The following is a 20,903-nucleotide window of genomic DNA, read 5'->3' as shown; positions in this document are numbered from 1 at the left end:
TCTTTCCTCTTTCCCAGTTCCTTGCAGAATTCACTCCCTCACCTCTAGGTGTTTGTTTAGATGTTACTATCTCAGTTAGAGCCTCCTATTTAAAATTCCATGCAACTCCACTCTTTCTGTAACATATATTTATCTATTGATTTACTTGTTTATTATCTATTGTCTGCCACTAGAGGGTAAATTCCATGAGGGCGGAGGCGATTGATTACCAGTTGTGTTGGCTGCTGTGTGCTAAGTGCCTAGAAACAGTGTCTGCCACCAGAAGGTATCACATGCATGGGTCTGATGCAGACCTTTCCAGCTAGGGCTGGAAATTACTTAAGCCAATTCCCTGTCCTTTGCTCTGTTTTCTCCTTCCCCCATGTCTAGTTATTTCTCATGGTTATCCAGAAATAAAACCTGGAGGCAATGTTAATCCCTCTTTCTACCTTGCCCTCCACATGGAATAGCTTCTGACTTATTTTTCCTTTGTGTGATTTTTTTCTTTTTTTTTTTTTTTTAAGAAATCTGCGGGTCATATTGATGCTAGGCCTATTTCTCCTCCATTTCTCCCATTCTCTACTCCTGCAGCTCCTTACTTTGAATTCCCTTTTCAAATGTCTTCACATCCTCACCTTTTCAGAATGAAAAGCCTGTCATTCGGAGTTCTTTACAACATGGTCTCAAATCCACGTTCCCCTTTCTGTTTTTATTAATGAGCAGGTCCTTTCCCCCAAGTGGGCAGGGATTCAGACAAATTGGACAAATGGCTATTCCCTATTTATAAAGGACTGTGCCGTCCGTCCGTCCTTTCTGTTTTGTGTGCCCAGCCTTTTAAACCTCCATCACATGTAGCCATCATTCCAAATACCTAGATAAGTTCAGTTGGAAGTGGCCTTTCCTTCCTCTCAATTCTAGTGACTTTTCACAGCCTTTTCTAGTTTGAATTGCAATTCCTTGGGCATTTGTCTTTTATTTTTGCTACAGATAAGGACAAAAAGCATGTACCACAAATTCCAGTTACTTTTTTAAGGAAAAATAAGACACATCTCCACCCCACTTAACTGATTTTTAAATACAAATGAACTTAAAGTTCTATTTGATAGGCCTTTAAGTCATTGAGCTTCTGTTATCATTTATATAAAATGGATAGTTAAGGAAGAAGGCAGGAAATTCAGTACTCAATAAAAAGATGCAAATACAGATATTGAGATCGGGGTTCACAGAAGCGAGTAGGTGTAGGAAAAGCAGTATACTCAACACCCATGTAGATGGACAGGCAGAAGTTAGAAAATAGACACCGTAAACGCACTCAGGAAGCCATCAGGACAAGTCAGATTTCATGAAGCAACGCTTGCGACTTTGGATTTTCCTGTGGGGTGTCATTCCTAAACTTTATTTAGTTTCTGCATCTCGACACAAAGAATCCTGTCTTCCGGCTTTGTGTTCTGAGCTGGGTAGGACTGAATGTTCTTTCTGGGCGGTGGAAGTAGTTTACCTTCTTTCCCTTCATTGTTTAAAATAATAAAATATTCATACCTTTTCACTTATTTTCCTGGGTATATGCAGAAGACATTTGCCAGAAGCTTTTGGTCCTTCAGAGAAAGGTGATAGACATAAAATACTGGAGTTGGGCTACTGTCGAAGCTTCCCATTTTAAGTTTGATACCAGCGTTTGGCTTAATGTACTCTGCTTCATTTTTCATTACGAACATATCCCTGTGCATATTCCAATTGAGTGATGAATGTTTTTATTTTACTTGTGATTTTTTCCCCTTATAGATTAAAACTTGTTTCTAGAACATATGTAGACATTTCAGCAGTTTAATTTTCTTTTCTTTTTCCTAATTGTTTCCCAAACCTCTGCTGGGGTTTTCCCATTTGAGGGCCCACATTAGCCACGCTCACTTATTTTGTACTTGATTTTGAGTACTTTGTAGCCTAAGTTTATTTTGCTGTTCTTGGGATGAAGCTGCAGTTTGTATTGATAGGAAAGATTTAGTAGGAAAAACATACATAAAGGTTTTAATTTTCAAAATGTTAGAAGTTTAAGGTAAAATTCTACTATAATTTAAATATGTAATTGGTTATAATTTTTCTCCTTCGGGAAATTTTTTTCTAATGTGCTAACCAGTATAGTTTCACTGTCAGAAGAATCTGGAAAGCAAATATTTGCTTTGGCGTAAAGTTTCGCGCTGTATAAGCATCTGTGTTTACCCTGAGTTTTCTTTGTTTTGAAAAAGCCTTTGGTTAAGGGTGTTATCAGATAGGATCATTCATGCAAATAATAAAAGTTGGAGCACAAACTAATTACATATACGAAGCACATGATAAGCATGGTGTAAGTAGCTGTTAAATAAATCGATATTTTTAGGGAGAATTTCATTAAAATACTATAGCATATTAATATATGTAATAATGGAATTGACCTAGTAAAGAAAGAGAAATTGATGATTCAGGAGATCGATGAAGGAGTGATGCACCAGAGGTTAATTAGTTGCATACTTTGTCAAATTGGAATTCCCAAGTGTCTCTCTCCACCTGTTTGTTGAATGAAACATTAAACAAATGTGTATTGGGGCCTACTAAGTGCAGGGCAATGAATAAGTCACCTTTTCTACACTCTAGTCAGGGAGGTTCTCCACAGGGAAGCAGTATGCAATCCTGGATGGTTACAAATGCTGAAATGGAAGAAACCCAGGATGATGACAGAAGATGAATTTGGAGAAGGAACACTTTAGTTAGTGTGGTCATGAAGGCTTGTTGGAGGAAGTGACATTTGAACAAAGTCCTCAATGGGAAGAGCTGAAGGAAAAGCATTTAAGGCAGAGGGGACACAGGTACAAGAGCCTGGAGATGGGCCAGGGCTCAAAGTCTGTGGGAACTGGGAAGGGGCTGCTCTGAAGGACTTGGTGGCTAGAGGAGCCAGAGGCCCTGGTGGAATGCAGCTGGAGAAGGAGGAAGAAGTTAGGCCATGTAGGTGCTTGTAGTCTGTTAGCGTCCATTCAGAGTTTGGATTTTATTCTAAGAACAGTGGGAAGCCATGGAAAGAGTTTAAGCAAAGGCGTGAAATGATCAGACTTACAGTGATTAAAAGGCAGCTGTACTGTGGGAAGGTTGGATTGGAAGAAGGTTGGAATGGAAGAAGAGGTACCAGGTTGGAGGGCCTCCCAAGAGACTCTATAACGTGCTGGTGATTTGTTTTTGTTTTTGGCGCCTCCTTAATCTGAACTCTCCGAACCTTCTGTCAGAACCAGCTGTGCCCTAGGCTTCCTGGGGCCTGACAGATTTTACCTCTGCAACGGTGTGAATTCCCCCTTTGGTTTCCTCTTGCCTCAGCTGATCACCCATCCATCCACCTATCGTCCTACCAATGGTGACAGTCCTCCGAGAATCATCCTTGAGAGTCTTCTGTGTCCTGCCTGGAAGATGCACTGGGAGTGTGAGTCCCAGTGGAAAAGGGACAGCCCAGGGAGGAGGGCAGGCATTGTGGTGATCAGGAACCCAGGAGGATGACCTTGGGAGGTCAAGGGCAGAGCAGAGCATTACAGCTGCACTTACCAGCCATACCCTGTCAGTTCTGGAATCAGAAGAGGGACGTGTTTTCATTTGGAGTAAAGTTAAGCCCTTCCTTCTTATCCTGGCAGTTTCGATTCGATTCTCATGTTGGAAAACAAAGGCCTGTCAGCGTTGACTGCTGCCTCCTCACTCTGCCCTTCCTTAAATGTATGTAATAAAGCGGAGCCAGTCTCATGGAACTAACAGACTTTTGTTCAAGCTCTTGGACACACCTATGGATTGTTGGGTGCAGACTATTCATCTACATTGTATCTCAATATTTTGCACATATTTTATTTTTAACTTTTATATCACGTTATCAAGAATCAGGATAGCCGTGGCTGGTTTGGCTCAGTGGATAGAGCGTCGGCCTGGGGACTGAAAGGCCCTGGGTTCGATTCCGGTCAAGGGCACATGCCCAGGTTGTGGGCCCGATCCCCAGTCGGGGACTCGCAGGAGGCAACCAATCAATGATTCTCTTTCATCATTGATGTTTCTATCTCTCTCTCCCTCTCCCTTCCTCTCTGAAATCAATAAAAATATATATATATTTTTTTAAAAAGAACAGGATAAATAAAAGTTGTCTCAAATAAGAGATGAATAAATCTAGGAAAAACTAGGACTGCTTTGTGGTGACAGAATGAGGGAAAAATCAAACGGGAGTGGGGTGGGAATTAGAGGAAGGATATATCAGTAGGAAAAACAGGAAAAGTTATAACTGATTCATCATGTGATGTGTGTCGGGGGGGGTGGGGGGAGCGCGGAGAAGGTTGCTATGTATTTTCCACTGGCAGAGCCTGTTAGATTTTTTAATCTGTTCTGCAATTAACTTAATTTACAATATGACAAAGATGTGCTTTGTTTCTGTTGAAACATTTTGGATGTGCTTGGAGCTAGTATTCTGAGAGGCGGAAATAAACAGATATAGATTGCTTACTATTAGAGTAGCCTTTTAATAAAACAACCAGTAGTTTGGGGTCAGAATCTCCTGGGGAAAATACTTTTAATGTAATTTAAAATGAAACCCATCCACTTGTCCTGTTCTCCCCTCAGGAATAATTCTGGTCCTATCCCCACCCCAGTTCCTCTCTTTATTCTCTGGGTCAGTTCCCCGTTCCCAAACCTGTTCCCATGCCAGTCCCCTTGACATGCCCAGGGTCTGTACATGGTTTTCGTTTGTCTCTTCCTTGAGGGGCCCTGTCAGCTCTCCCCTTTGGGGTTCTTGTACCCACAACACCCAGCACTAGTCCTGTTCCCCTGCTGAAGGAAACTTGTAACTCTTCCAAGCCTAATTCCTTCCCTTTGGGACAGGCTTGTTCTTCATTTTCCTTTATGCGTTAGTGTGAATCACCAGAGGAACAGAGGGAGAAGAGGCCAGTGCCCCTGACTAACTAGTCAGGTATTGCGTGTGTTAAAAATTCTTGCGGCACACCGGTTGAAAATCGCTGTTCTAAGAACTAACATCTAACACATCACTTACTCTTTACAACAACTCATAACGTATCGCTATCCTGGTTTTACAGATGAAGAAACCTAGGTGATAAGAAGTACTTCCACATGGTCACACAGCTTTGGTGGCAGAACTGTGACCTGAATAGAGCTCTGACCCGAGAGCCTGCCTTGCACACACTGTCCCTCGATTTCTTAAGATATCGCCGCATGCATTGTGTTAAACTACGTAAATCACCTTTGGAGATACAGAGTGAGGAGAAGGGAGCACTGCGTGTCCATTGGGAATAGGGTTACAGACAGCAAACCACGCAGAAGGAAAGCAGCGACCCAGTTCTGCCAGCACGAGGGGTCAGGCTTGTGCAGCTCTAGGTCAGAAATGGCCCATCGTCCTCTTGAAACATCACACATTGACATCTAACCAAGAGCTTGGTTCAGAATGGGCTCTGAATGTTGGTCCCATCACAAGCACAATCATGGGTGACATTAAAAATGACAACAGCCAACACAACAATAGCTGTCCGGTGTGAACGAATCAAAGTTATACCTATTTTTTTTGTTATAATGGCAAAAAATATATTTTTTTGGTGTGCCACAGAATTTTAGTAATTAGTTTATGTGTGCTGTGAGATGAAAAAGCGTGAAAATCGCCTGGCATTAGTGCTCAATAAATGTTAGTTTCTTGACTGTAACACCGTTGACGTTTTGGGCCAGATAATTTTCTGTTGTAGGGGCTGTCCTGTGCGCATTGTAGGATGTGTAGCATCCTCCATGGCATGTAGCCAATAGCAATCCTCCAAGTTGTGACACCCTAAAATGTCTCCAGACATTGCCAGATGTCCCCCAGGTGAGAACTACTATAAATGTAGTACTTACCAGCTATTATATGACCCTTGCAAATCGCTGCCCTCCTAAGGTCTGGCTGGCCTTTGAAAGTTCTGTTTCCATCGGACCCGCTTCTTTTTGTCGTTTGGGGCTTGTCTGAGTTGATTCACTAGCTGGATGGTAAAGTTAGTTCCTCCATTCTGGGTTAGTATCTCAACTTGGTCTCCTTAGAGTCATGGGACCTGCTCCTAGGCAAGCCAGCTGCCCCCGGGAGCCAGCCTGCAAGATCATCTTGTGACTCTCCAGCAGGTTCTTTTTGTGATTCTCCTTTGAAAAGCCTAACCTCCCTCTGAACCCCCACAAAAGCTCCAACTTTTAATCCCACGTGAACGATGTAACTTTTTGTTCTATTTTTTTCTTAGCTGTGGGGGTTCTTACATCAGCCCTCTTCTCATTCTGTTTTATTTGGCTCCGTGGCCATAAGATAATTTTGTATAATTTAAATTGCTTCCGTTTTATAGAATAATCATACACTAAATTTACAGTAATAACAGGGTTGCTTTTTCATAATGTCAGTTGTAACCACTTAAAAACGAGTTTATGAACCTGCTTCATTGCTTCTCAGGGGACTCTTCAGAGGCAGTGTGGCACAATGGGTAAAGGTCCTAAAAGCTGATCACCTGCGTTCAAATTCTGACTCCACCACCTGGAGCAGGTAGCTTCATCTTTTTATGCTTCTGTCTCAACTCGGTTTCCTCTCAGTAGGTAGAGCTGTTGTGAGCAGCAGCCGGATTAAGGCGCACAGAACACAGTCTTGGCTTATAATAAGCTTAGCCACTAAGTATTGAATATTGTGAGTTTGCCAGTTTGATTTAGCTTGAAGGAAAGAGAAACTTCACTGAAGGAGAGGCATGTGGTGTAGCAAACAAGTCCACATAGGTTTTGGAGTCAGACAGATTTGGACTTGAATCCTAGCTCTACTGCCTGTTAGCTGGATCCTGGCATGGATGGGTGATTTTATCTTACTATGTTTTTCTGGAATAAGTTGGGTGTTCTGACTAGCAGACCATGTTTTGGGTCTCCAGGGATTAGCATCAGTTCAGAGCTAGTGCCCAGTAACTCTTGGAAGGATTAGGAATTTCCCGTTTCCCAGTGGATGGTCACCCTTGTGAATGGATGCAGGTCTCTCTGGAGGAAGGGAGGTCTGGAGAGAGATTGATGGGATCCATTGTGGCCCTGCAGAGGGTCACAGTGATCTTATATTTAGTCTAACATTCTTGGGTCTAACATCCTTTGAAAGTTCTTCCATATGTGCTTCCTCAGACTCCTGCTGGTAAAAATTGTTAAGATTCTCCAAACTTCCTATATAATAAAAGCCTAATAGGCAAATTGTCCCCTCGACTTGGAGTTTGAACGGGAGTTCAACCAGGGGAAGGGAGGGCCCCCCTTACCCCCACTTCCCCGGTCGCTGCAGCGGTGGGAGCTGCAGGTGGTCAAGGGAAGGGAGGTCCCCCAGCTGGCAGCCTGCAGCCACTAGGGATCCTACCTGTGCACCAATTTCATGCACTGGGCCTCTGGTTTTAGTATAAAGGCATCTCCTTTCAGAGTAGGCGCTGAACTTCTTTCTGAGTTCTGTTGGGCTCTAACTACCATTTTGAGGCCATGAGGGGTGATGGGAGTAGGTAGTGAGGAGACTTGGCATCCCCGTGTGAAACAACTTGGAAGGGTTTATGTAGGGCAGGGTTTGGGAGGCTGAGACTCCCGAGAGAGGTGTAGTTGCTGCTTTCAGTAGGGATGTTCAGCTGAGTATGGAGTTCAACATTCTTAGCCTCATTGTGTTTGCCCAAGTGCCTGCATCTGTGATTCAGGATCATTTTCAGCCACTGCCCATGTAGTCAGCATGAGAGACTTTCCAGGGTTGCATGTTTAACTGGCTCTGCAACACTTAACCATCAAATTTTGGTCTTGATCCTTAGTCCTATCAGCTTAGCAGCTATAAGACAAAAAAAATCTAACAGCCATAGATTTCCCACCCACCTATGTGGGAATTCATGACTTTCAATTTGCCATCTTTGTGCTTATTCTCAAAGATAACCAGAAGCAGCCCAGCCCAGGTCACAGGCTTTAAAATAGCTTTTCCATCATCCACGTGGCCTTCCAGCACCTTGCCTACCCCTATATTCCGTCCTGTAACACCGGGGGAGGCAATTTGAGTGATGCCATCTCTGTGTGCCCAGTGACTAGTTCCCTACCCCCCTCCCACCCCACCGGAAAGTGATCTGGGCATTCATCAAACATGCATCCCATTTTTGAGGGTCTGTTTCCTAGGGTCATTCTTGGTCCCAATTACTGCATCAGTCACATGACACTCAAAAGTAATAGAAGGAGTTATGGAGTCTCTAATTTAGACAAATGCTGCTTTTATGGGGTTATAGGGTGAACTAACATAGACAATGCTGCACCCCAAGCTTAAGAGGAGGCCAATTACATTTCCATGTTTTCTAACAACGAATTTGACTACGTATAAATCCTCCTGACTGCATTTCCAGCAGCAAATCCAACAAAATAGGTTTTATGTGTTTTTTAAATTTTTGGGCTGTTTTTTGTTGTTGTTGTTGTTGTTGTTAATCCTCACCCGAAGCTATTTTTGCATTGATTTTAGAGAGAGTGGAGGAAACGAGGAGAGACAGAGAGAGAGAAACATCGATTGGTTGCCTCCTGCATGGGCCCTGACTGGGTGAGCCTGCAACCGAGGTACATGCCCTTGACCAGAATCAAACCTGGGACCCTTCAGTCCGTGGGCTGATGCTCCGTCCACTGAGCGTCAAACCTGCTAGGGCCAAAGTAGGTTTTGGTGATCTTAAAGGAAGCCCCCTTCTGATCAGTTAAAATTCATTATACCTGATATTCCATGCCTGCAGATAGATACTTGAAATCATTACTTGAATGTAATTTATTTACAATGATCACATCTGTCAGAGTGACTTCCTGAAATTAATCATGGAGAGGGACTGGCAAACTAACCTTGTAAGGCAGCGGTTCTCAACCTGTGGGTCGCGACCCCTTTGGGGGTCAATGACCCTTTCACAGGGGTCGCCTAAGACCATCGGAAAACACATATAATTACGTATTGTTTTGTGATTAATCACTATGCTTTATGTTCAATTTGTAACAATGAAAATACATCCTGCATATCAGATATTTACATTACGATTCATAACAATAGCAAAATTACAGTTATGAAGTAGCAACGAAAATAATTTTATGGTTGGGGGTCACCACAACATGAGGAACTGTATTAAAGGGTCTCAACCATTAGGAAGGTTGAGAACCACTACTTTAAGGGGTACTATTTCGTGTCAGTGGTGAGTATGGGCTGCTGTGTGTAGCAAAGGTGATATCAATGTGACATCTTGAGTCTTTTGTCCATAGGTGGAATGATAATATTAGTATAATTGTGCTTTTTTCTGAATTGAGATCTATTGTAACAGCTCTAATCAGGGGTCCAGTGCATCAGAATGGTCCACAGTTATTAAAATGCAGCATAGCACAGTGGTTAAGAGTCAGGTCTCTGGAGCCAAACAGCTGGGGTTCAAATGCTGGATAGGCGAGTTATTTAACCTCTCTGTGTCTTAGTTGCCTCATTTGTAAAATGGGCATAAATGGTTACCTACTAAATAGGATCTTAATCTGAAGCAAGCTTCACCTGTTTGACCTGATGCAAAAAGTCTGAAAACCATACCTGGAAAAATCCATCAAACTAGGGATCTTTTAGGTGAGAGGTAGCCCTTAGTCCACATGAACTGTGGTATAGAAGCTTCCGGAATTTCTTAGCAGTAAGAAAGGTGGATGGGATGCAAATGTTTGATTGTGGTTTATCTCTTGAAATGGACGTAACAGAAATTAAATCTCTTAACCTGGGCCGAGACTTAACGACCAAAAGTAAATTAATGGTATTTTAAAGATGGTTTTGCTAATCAGTTTTGTTTGTTTTTTTCTGTCGGTTAAGGTTGCATGATGGAATTTGAACATTACCTCAAGAGGTTTTGTGTTTTGGAGTAGCTGATTGTGTTTGTCCTCTGCTGACCATTGCTTCGGACTCCTTTTCTGGTGTCCTTTTGAGGCCTTAAACCCAAAGGGATTATACCATGGACTACAAGGAAAGCTGCCCAAGTGTAAGCATTCCCAGCTCTGATGAACACAGAGAGAAAAAGAAGAGATTCACTGTAAGTATTCAGGGTAAAGCATATGGGGGGAAAAAATAGAGAATATTTCCATTTCTGCTTTTCTTTCTTAATCTAGAATGTCCTCTGCCAATGTCCACAAATCCAGATTTTACGTATCTTTCCAATGCTGTATTCCATTACAATACACAGGGACGACTTTTTCAGTGCAGATTTTTGCCTGTTTACCTAACCCTTGGAGAAACTTATGACACTTTCTGACAGACCCTCTTACCAGGAAGTGTGCATGCCTGTGGATATAATTTTATGTGCACTGTCGGGGGGTTAATGGACCCAGAAGTCATTGGTCCCATATTAAGAACCACTATCTAGAAATTTCCGTAGTGCCTTTCTCAAAATTTCCATAGTATCTTTTTTCATAGTATCTTTTTTCTTTCTCATAGTATTCTTATGACGTTTATTATTTTCTACCTCAATTTTAAAAATACGTCATCCAGTCATTTATCTCTTTTTTTACCTTAGAGGCAAAGCCCATTTCTAATTTTACTTTTTACCACCATAGGATCTACTATAGGGCTTTATAAAGAATAAACACAGTGAATATTTGTTGAATCAGTGTATCAGTGACTATTATTGTGCCGGGAGCCAGTCCATCCTTGCTGTTTCAAGGGACCTGGCATATATGGCATACTGTTCTTAATATGTTTGCTCACCTTCTTGGCACTATGTGTTTTAACCAAGGTCACCTCTCTGAGAAAGGTTGTTTCCCCCGGGAGGGATTTTCCCCTGAAGTTAGGGAGGGAATAAAACCCCTTAACTAAGTGCCAGGAGGGTAATTAATCACTTTAACTATGAACAATCATGCCTAAGCTACATAATCTTTACTCCCTGGAATGGAGATAAGAAACGCCCTAACCTTTGGAATAGAGATTGATAGGATTGGAATCAACTGGTATAAATACAGATGTAACAAGACAACAGGATACAGAACCTAGAGACGGAACATGGCAAAAGCTCCTGGACAGAACCTGGCTGGAGATCCTGACCAGAACTTCTCTGGAGATCCTGGCTAGCGATCCTGGCTAGGCTGCTGATCAACTGACTGGTGTCTCCGTGTCATTCCTTCTTCGCCGACTCCATCCCCACCTTTGGGGACCCCTGGACCTGCGGGGGTTGGACCCCGGCATTATTGGAGAACAGTCACTTTTCTAATTAGTGTAATGAAGCATAGACTATTGCTGGCATCTGCAGTTGATGAACTGACTTGTCTGTTCTGTGGTTAGGCTGGCTCTCAAAGGCGATAGAGCCCACTGAGGCTCTGGCATGCCCTTTGCCTGCTCCTGAATCAAGTGATCTACCCCAGGCTCTGCCCAGGGGGTCACCTGGCCCTGCTAAAGATGCCCAGTGACAAGCGACTTTCAACTCAGTCCATTTCACATGGGAGTTGAGGAAAGCTGAGGAGTTAAACTCTTTGACCACTCCACTCCGCCTTCTTAAATAAGTGGAGCTGGGACCCCTCACCCCCCCATGGTGGTTTTCTCTCAAAATCCCAGATAAGGAGCTAGAAACAGCCCCTCTACCCTCTCTGCTCCCTCCCATAACACCTCCACACTCTGCACCAGAGCCCAGAGCTGAGATACTATGATGTGTGTCTGACAGTTTGCTCCCCCTCAGTCTCTGTGTTGGTAGTAATATCTTCTCTTTTAAAAAAAAATATTTTATTGACTTTTTACAGAGAGGAAAGGAGAGGGAAATATTGATTTTCTACAGACAGGAAGGGAGAGGAATAGAGAGTTAGAAACATCGATGAGTGAGAAACATTGATCAGCTGCCCCCTGCACACCCCCCACTGGGGATGTGCCCACAACCAAGGTACATGCCCTTGACCGGAATCGAGTCTGGGACCGGAATTGAGTCTGCAGGCAGACGCTCTATCCACTGAGCCACACCGGTCAGGGCAGTAGTAATATCTTAACAAGCAGTGTACATTTATCCCACATTTGTATAAGCAAAATTTAGAAATAACACATTGATGGTAAGAGGTCAGTGTACCTTGGATGAAATAGTGAAATGTGTGCAAGTTTTCCTTCCTTCCCCATCTTTACTTTGACCTTTAGGCTATTCTCTCCTTCAAGGGCATAAGCTCTTGCCAAGTTTGAGGGAAGTTCATACTTCGCCAACATTGTCAGTGGGTTATCTCCGGTGTCCTCCTGTTTTTCATGGTCGAGGTAATGCTCACACGTCTTTATATAGCTCTGCACTGTGAAGCTTCTAACAGAATTGCATCCTAAGATGTCTTGACTTAAACCAAGTCTAAATTATACTTTCATTTATCCACTCAACAAATAGTCATTGAGTTTCTTTATTATGCCAAACACTGTTCTAGGCAACTGGGGTACAGCAGTTAGCAAAAATGACACAGCCCTTGTTCTCAAGGAACTTATATTCTATGTTGAGGCAAGACAGACAATAAAGAAGTATTTTAAAATTCAATAAGATCATTTCATATTGTGATAAATATTATACTCTTTCTGTGTAATCTTGTGGTTTTTTTGGTAAATTAAAGTATTTTTTAAAATTTAAAGTTTTTGTTTTTGTCTATTGATTTTTTAAATTAGAACTTACTCAATAAACCCTTGTTAATAAACCCTACTGCTAATTAATAATTCACAGGGCTTTATCTCGGCTCCTGTAAATATATTTGTAGCAGAACTGCTTCAGCCTGGAACCCAGGCTTGGGTTCTAGCTTGGCTGTACTTGGGTAGTGATGGGAAGCCAGCCGCCTTACAACACCGGGAATTGGCACAAGTAATTCAAGAAGCTTGAAATTGGAGAAACCTAAGTTTCCAATCCTTTTGTAGCAGCCCTGCACCAGGCCTATTCAGTCCTGAATGATGTATGAGGTAAACGTGTAGTCTAGTCTTAGAAGCATGGCTCACCTTCACTGGCACCTTGATCAGGTTCTTGACCCTCTACTTCTGCTCATTCTCCATGTGAGCAGTGTCATCTTGCAAACATTTCTGACATCTTACACCTAATAGCTTCCTCTAAGACAGCGTGATACATACCTTCTTGGTTAGGACCAGAAGAGCCATATCACCACCCTGTGGCTCCTGTAGGGTGCTCTTTTCTGTCAGTCTAGATCAGGGGAGGGGAACGTCCAGCCTGCAGGCCCTATAACAGTGATGGCGAACCTATGACACGCATGTCAGAGGTGACACGCGAACTCATTTTTTTGGTTGATTTTTCTTTGTTAAATGGTATTTAAATATATAAAATAAATATCAAAAATATAAGTCTTTGTTTTACTCTGGTTGCAAATATCAAAAAAATTCTGTATGTGACACGGCACCAGAGTTAAGTTAGGGTTTTTCAAAATGCTGACACACCGAGCTCAAAAGGTTCGCCATCAGTGCTCTATAAGGTCCTCAAAATCATTTGGTCTGACCTTGCCAAGACATTAGGGGTGAGTTACTTAAATGTTTGACTCAATACAGCAGGCTAATTTTTAAGTTGGTGATTTTGTATGGCCTGCAAATGATGTTATAAATATCCAAATGGCCGTTGGCAGAAAAAAGGTTCCCCACCCGGGTCTAGATGGTTCATCACTTAGGTGTCTGATACTAGTGACTGTTTCACTTCCCAGGTGAATACTTAACTCCTCCCACTGTTGGCCTATAAGTGTGATTATATCTTAAACGATACTACAGAATTCGTTCAGTACAATCACATACTTATCAGGGAGTTCCTTTCCTCACGGTATCATCTAACTATGAACTTGTGAGTATAGCTTACCAATCTTTCATAGGGAAGGATAGTTTATACATGTTTACCCATCTTCCAGAATTAACCTCATTTACTTTAACTTGTCTAACAGATTGTGGGCAATTGTATTATAAACCCCAAAGCTACTCCTATCTCTTTCCCCTAGTCATATATACTGTAAAATGAAGAGATTGGTAACACAGGCCATATGTCAGGGTGTCTTTTCTCATAAACCTGGATTCTTGATATTTTTCTCTTTAGAAATGATATAATATTTGGGGGGGTCCCAAACAGTTTTCTTTACATTGGTATATTAAATTATAATGTGAGAGTATCTATGGGATGAACTGTGAGAGTTGATTTTATAATTTAACTGTTGATTTGATACTAATTCTGATGCACGGTGGGCATTAGAAGATTTAGATCTTATCTCACAAGTCTGTGTGCTTGGGCAAGTTGTGTAACTTTTTTTGGCCATTTACTCATATGTATAGTGGGGGGCGTAATATTTGTTCTGCTTACTTCATACGGTTGTTGACTATGATTATATGCAGTTATGTATATATGAAAATATTAAGGTAGGAGGAAATCTGAGGATAAATTCTTAGTTTGAAAACTACCATGTAAAAGATGACCTGGGAGAAGGAGAACTAATAATTGAGTATTTACTATGTGCCAGGCATCACTTTTGAAAATACTTTATAGTTTCAGGGTAGTGGTACTGCTGGAGAAGAATAGGGAATATCTTCAGTTGAATCTATAATGTCTTATTCTTGGCAGGAAAATCTGAAACAAGAATAGCAAAATAGGATTCATTTAAATAATGAGTACATGGTATTCACTGTGTTATTCTTTGAAAATTATAGACCTATTTCATAGCATTTTTTAAAAATAAAAGGCCACCTTTCAACAAGATAAAATAAGTATTTCAGTTGGTATGCTTGTGTATCTTGGAGAATCACATATAAACATTTATGTCTAATATTAGTTTCATGAGTATGAAAACATTCACATATTTAAGTAGTTAATGTTTTTTTGCAATCAAATATTGTGTTATTTTTATTATCTTTTTGTTTTCACAGGTTTATAAAGTTCTGGTCTCAGTGGGCAGGAGTGAGTGGTTTGTCTTCAGAAGATATGCAGAATTTGATAAGCTTTACAATACTGTAAGTAATGGTCACTTTATGAGGTTTTTATTTAAAATAAGACACCTGAGAAAACTCAAAAATACGAGAGATTTTACTTGAGTGATTAAATAATATTCAGATATATCAGAGAAGCAGAAAAGAGTAAGAGATTCTTCAAAAGCATTCTAACTTTGGAATTCTTATACAAAAGGGTGGAGAGGGGACCGTTGACAAGTTCCACATAAAGTATTGAAAGTATGAAAACCAGATGTACAACTTAAAATATATTTTAATGTTATAGAATATTAGAAATAAATCCTTTACATCTACCTCTCTAATAATTGCTAATCATCATGTTATTTCTGGTTAAATTTATTGTGTTTTCTTTTGTTACTTAGTTTTTCTTCAATGCATATGCAACTGAAACTTACTGTATATAGTTTTAAATACTGCTTAATCAATATTTAACATATTAATTAAGACAGTCATTTTTTTACTCTAAGTGAAGTCACATTTTTGAAACAAACTAAGAGCCAGTAAGAATTTGTACATGAGAATATCTTCTGTAATTTTTTCCAGTGATTTAAAAAAAATAGTTTATAGTAGAGGCTAGGTGAGGGTTGAGTGTTGCTAGCTCTATTTGAAATTCTTGGATACCATTATGTATATGACTAGCACTTTTTTTTAATGATTGTACAAATCTGACTGCGCCTATCCGGATAGCTGGGTTATACTGCGGTAGCATGATGGTAACACAACACCCATGCACACTTGCACAGAGGGTTTATATGAACTTAGATGAAATTTTGTTCAGTGAACTACTAATAATTGAAAATTTGAGATTTCTTTATGTATTTTGCTTAAAAGATCATATAGGCCAGACTTACCTTCCAAACATGTCTCCTTTAGTAGAACAGTAGGGAACATCATCCAGAAACGGACCAGTCAGGAGTCTGCCTGAGTTCAAAGCCTAGCATCCTTAGGATGGCTTCTTTTTAAATCGCTGTGATATTTGAGTATTTTTAAGGGTAAAGGTAAAGTAGGAATGTTTCTTTTGGGCATTTCCCCACCATGATCGTGTTCTTTCTGTTTTTCCATCAAACATCCCATTTTAAGTATTTTTGCAGATAATTTTCTTAACATGTAGTTGGGTTTTTATTATCCATCTTCCTCATTTTTCCTGTATTTCTCTTTTTTTGTTCTGTTTTTTTTTTTTCTTCTCGTTTCCTCGTTTTCTGTGTCTGCCTTTCTCATTTTACATAACCCCTTTCAATTCTGCCTCCTGGGGAGAGGGGCAAAGACAAAAACAGTATTAGTTGTGTTCTTTCAAACTATAGGAGTGAGTTTAAACTAAGCCTGATTTCCCTAAGTTTGAAAATACAAATTCTTATGCCTCTTTTACAATAAAAGACAAAAATATAATTTCTAGTCTCTAAGCATTTTAATTATCGGTTACATGGGCTTTTATGACTGTTTACATTTTAAACTTTTTATTGTAGAAATTGCTTAATACCTACAGAGGTAGAATGACTAGTACAAACACAGAAAATAAAATAATGTACCATCCAGCTTCAACAATTAAATGGCCATGCTTGTTTCATCTCTGGCCCTAGCCGGCCCCCTGTAATTCTGAAGCAAAATTCACTCATCGTATCATTTCATCTGTAAATATTTTAGTATCTTCTCTAAAAAAAGATAAAAGTCCTTAAAAGCACACACACATAACATTATCACATCTAAAACTAAACGAATGATTATGTCTTACCATCAAATAATCACTCAGTATTTATGTGACTGGTTGATAGATCTATTAAGTGTCTTTTAATCTTCCACCTCTCTTATCTTTCCTTTACAGCTTTTTGTGGAAAAAGCAGTGTCATTTGTCTGCAGACTTTTCAGTCTGGATTTTGCTGATAGCATGCCAGTGGTGTAGAGTGATTAATACATTCTTCTGTTCTTTCTATTTCCTGTCAGTTGGTAGTTAGATACATAGTTTCTGTGTGTGGGAGAGGAGGTAGGGAGGACTCTTACCTGAGGGTTATAATAAAAATAGGCATTAACCCTTATTTATGACTTTACTGCTACAAACTTAAGTTCTTGAGGGCCTAGTTTTTTCTTCTCTGGGGCTAAACAAATCTGATAAATTTTAGAATAGCAATAGGGGGAAGGCTGAAGTTGAGAACGTTAAAAGCAAAATTCATCAGCTTTCTTAGAAAACAATTGTCAATCTGTTCATATAGAGAGAACACAAAGATCACATCTTCCCCTGAGGTAATAAATGGTGAGTAATATGTATTCAAAATTTATATACTAGATTCTAGTCTAAGCACTTGACGTAAATGATTTCCTTTAAGCCTCACAACAAGTCTGTAAGGTAAGTGCTAAAATTATCCCTATTTTGCAGGCACGAAAACAGGTACAGAGATGTTAAGTAACTTATCAAGGTCACAAAGCTGCTAAGTGTTCTATTGGCACAAAATAAGATGATTAGACAGTCTATGGTATTTTATTGGTATAACTCAATATTGTACATTTGATCGTGATATAGTTAAAAGTATGTCTTACAATGGATTTTCTTGCAAATAGATTGTATTTTATTTTGGTGCATGCATAACTAGAAAACTTATAAAATTAAGTTCATATAATGTTACTTTTTAAAATTCTAGTTAAAGAAACAATTTCCCACTATGGCCCTGAAGATTCCTGCCAAGCGAATATTTGGTGATAATTTTGATCCCGGTAAGCAGTAACTTCATAGACCCAGACATAAGTGATAGTTGAAGTTTGAAGACATAGTTAACTCATTCATTGTACTGTATACTAATATAAAAGTTTACAAAGCGCCCTGACCGGTTTGGCTCAGTGGATAGAGCGTCGGCCTGCGGACTGAAGGGTCCCAGGTTCAGTTCCGGTCAAGGGCATGTGCCTTGGTTGTGGGCACATCCCCAGTAGGGGGTGTGTAGGAGGCAGCTGATGGATGTTTCTCTCTCATCGATGTTTCTAACTCTCTATCCCTCTCCCTTCCTCTCTGTAAAAAATCAATAAAATATATTTTAAACAAAAAAAAAAGAAAAGTTTACAAAGCAAATTGATCTCATGCTTTATGAAAATAATGTCTCAGGAAGGTGTTTATTGTGTACCCAGCATTGTTTTATACATGTCACATGTTGTAATTCATTGAGACCTCACAACAAACCTTTGAGTTGGATATTATCATCGTCACTATTTTATAGATAAGGAAACCGAAGCGTAGTTAGGGCCACAGGCATCTAGTAAATGTCAATTTTGGAAGTTAAATTTAAGCAGTCTGGTTTCAGATAAATTTTTTTTGGTATTAAGGATTATTTGGGGTACTTTGCTAACCATGAAGGACGTTCATTTTTGCATTGAGAAGCATTTATTGAAAGTGTACTCTGTACCAGCACCCTACAAGCCTCTGAATGGGATTCTAAAAAATGTCCTATTGCTCTCCCTTGGGGAGTGTAATGCCACAAAGGATCTCAGGAATCTGGAGCCCTTATGTCTGAAGCCCCAAGCCGGGAGCTTTTCACTAGAATCCGAGAAATCAATCCAGGCCACAAGTGGCTACTTAGAGAGAGACAGAAGTCTCCTTTTCTACCAGGCATCCTATCAGAAAAGTCATCTATCTGAGTAGTAGGTGAATGGACAGACCAGAGAGCCCTCCCTCCACACCATCTTACTTCCTCAATTCATTTGCTTGTAACCCTGTAACCCTGTGCTTCCCTGCATATCTGCTCTCTCTGGTCAAATTGCTCTCTACTAGATAGCTCTTCAGTTGCTTATCTTTACTGCACCTTTTCCCATTCTTTCACTCCAAACCTTTTCATTGTACTGTGTGGGATTCTGCCCATGATGAACAACCTTCTCTTTATCCTTCATCTTTTTCATATTACTCTCACTTTCCTACTGTAGTTAAAGCTTAGTTCCCCCACCCCTGAGGCTGCAGGATGACCCCGTGTAACCCTCTCAACTGGAAGCTCTTTGGTTTTTTTTTTTACACTTTATGAACCTCGGGATTGGTGAGGATTCTCACTTCCCCTAGTGTATGTAAAGTTTTTATTCGCATTTGTAACTACATCGTTCACAGGAAACTAGAGGCTAAGCCACTCTCCCAAGCCTCACAGCTAATATGTGGAGAATTACTCATCCAGGTTTGTCTCTCTCATTCCCTTACTCTACTCTCTGCTTAAAGCGTGGTGCCTTTAGAAACAAAATTCATAAACTTCTGTGCATGTTCTTTAAAAATTGCTTGTTTGGAACATTACAGAAAGAACTCTGACCCTGTTTCCTGATCTGAAAGGCGTGCGTGAGGGATAAAGGATCTCCGTGGTCCCTGCGGGCTCTAAATATCCTTTGATCGCGAATATAATCAGGTCACTCTGACCACCAGTAGCCGTGTTAGGACAGAAAAACCTTCAGTCAAAATTTGATTTTTTTTTTTTACCCTTTGTCCTATAGTCTTGGAGATTTCTCCTTTTGGATGATTTTCTTAGAAGCACTGAAATGACAAATCTTCATAGGTCAGTTTAATACTTATTCTGGAGACGAAAGCTTTCATTTTATGATTTAATTTTTATTTAAAATACATTTTATTTTACTCAATAATATAAGAAAAAATACAGTAAAATTCTAAGTAATATACATAGTCACATAAATTCTTAATTGGAGAGATTTAAAAAATATCTCTATTATTATTTTTTTAATCCTCATTCGAGGATATGATTTTAGAGATAGAGGAAAGGAGAGAAAGAAACATTAATGTGAGAGAAACATCAATCAGTTGCCTCACATACACACCTCTACCGGGGGTTGAACCCACAACCTTTTGGTGCATGGGACGACGCTCCAACCAAATTACAGTTATGAAGTAGCAACGAAAATAATTTTATGGCTGGGGGTCACCACAACACGAGGAACTATATTAAAGGGTCGTGGCATTAGGAAGGTTGAGAACCACTGCCCTAGTCCATTGTTATCATCGCTCTCCCATCTACTAGGCCTGGCGATAGAGTAGTATACTTCTTCCTTTCTTCCAGAACATTCTCCTTCCTTTCCCTATAAAATGCCCCCACCTTTTTTAAAAACTCAGAATTGCCCCTAAATTCTGACTACTACTGATCTTCTTTTTTCATTACTGACTTCTTTTATTTATCTTCTTTAGGGCTTTCAAAACTGTTTAAAGTCAGTAATGAAGTGGAAAGACAAGTAGCACTTAGTGCAGCATGGGATACAGCTCCCTGAAGAAAGCAAATCACTCTCTCTTACCACAACCCGTCTCCCAGTATCAAATGTACCATCAGGAAAAATCCACAGAACAATTTAGAGATGCTTCCATGTGATCACTAGATTTTATTTAAATATCTCAAATATAGTCATTCGTTTTAGTTCTTCTATGTTACTAAATCCAGTTTCTGAAAACGGATTGTCTTTCAAGTATAGATTTTTAAATATATTTTTATTGATTTCAGAGAGGAAGGGAGGTGGGGGAGAGAGAGAGAAACATCAGTGATGAGAATCATTGATTGGATTCCACACACAGGATTGAGTTCACTCTTCCGCACACACAGCGCTGGCCCACAGCTAAGTGTTTGCTAAGCTGCAGTCTAGCACTATTTTACTGATTTCTGAGAGGAAGGGAGAGAGGGGGAGAGAGAAACATCAGTGATGAGAATCATTGATTGGATTCCACACCCCCTCCACTGGGGCTCAAGCCCACAATCTAGGCATGTGTCCTGACCAGGAATCGAACTGTGACCTCCTGGTTCATTGGTCGACTCAACCATTGAGTTACACCGGCTGGGCAAGTATAGTTTTTAGTGAAAACCTCACATATGCTTTACTATTGTCTGGTGACATAAAGAATGCCCTTGGAAGAGTTTTACAAGATACCTTCCTGAAATTCTTCAAGAAATTCATAGTGGAACAAGAAAAAGCTGCCAAGTTCATCTGTATCTAAGAGACCAGATCTAATTTATATTTGTTCTTAAGAAATGTG

General features: G+C 40.2%; 1 protein-coding gene across 1 annotated transcript in view; it reads left to right on the top strand.

The window, feature by feature from the left end:
- Positions 1–3,324: 3,324 nt before the first annotated feature.
- The window catches only part of LOC102756639 (serine/threonine-protein kinase Sgk3), a 52,032-nt gene continuing 34,453 nt past the window's right edge, over positions 3,325–20,903 (top strand). Inside the window, exons 1-4 of the mRNA XM_015559538.1 lie at positions 3,325–3,421; positions 9,821–10,037; positions 14,843–14,926; positions 17,554–17,626. Of these exons, the coding sequence (XP_015415024.1) occupies positions 9,960–10,037; positions 14,843–14,926; positions 17,554–17,626 (235 nt within the window). The 5' untranslated portion in view covers positions 3,325–3,421; positions 9,821–9,959. The remainder of the gene's footprint in view (positions 3,422–9,820; positions 10,038–14,842; positions 14,927–17,553; positions 17,627–20,903) is intronic.

The sequence above is a fragment of the Myotis davidii genome, unplaced genomic scaffold (assembly GCF_000327345.1).
Source record: "Myotis davidii unplaced genomic scaffold, ASM32734v1 scaffold393, whole genome shotgun sequence".
Lineage (NCBI taxonomy): Eukaryota > Metazoa > Chordata > Mammalia > Chiroptera > Vespertilionidae > Myotis > Myotis davidii.
The sequence above is the reverse complement of the archived record's forward strand: the minus strand, read 5'-3'. Positions and strand labels throughout refer to the sequence as shown.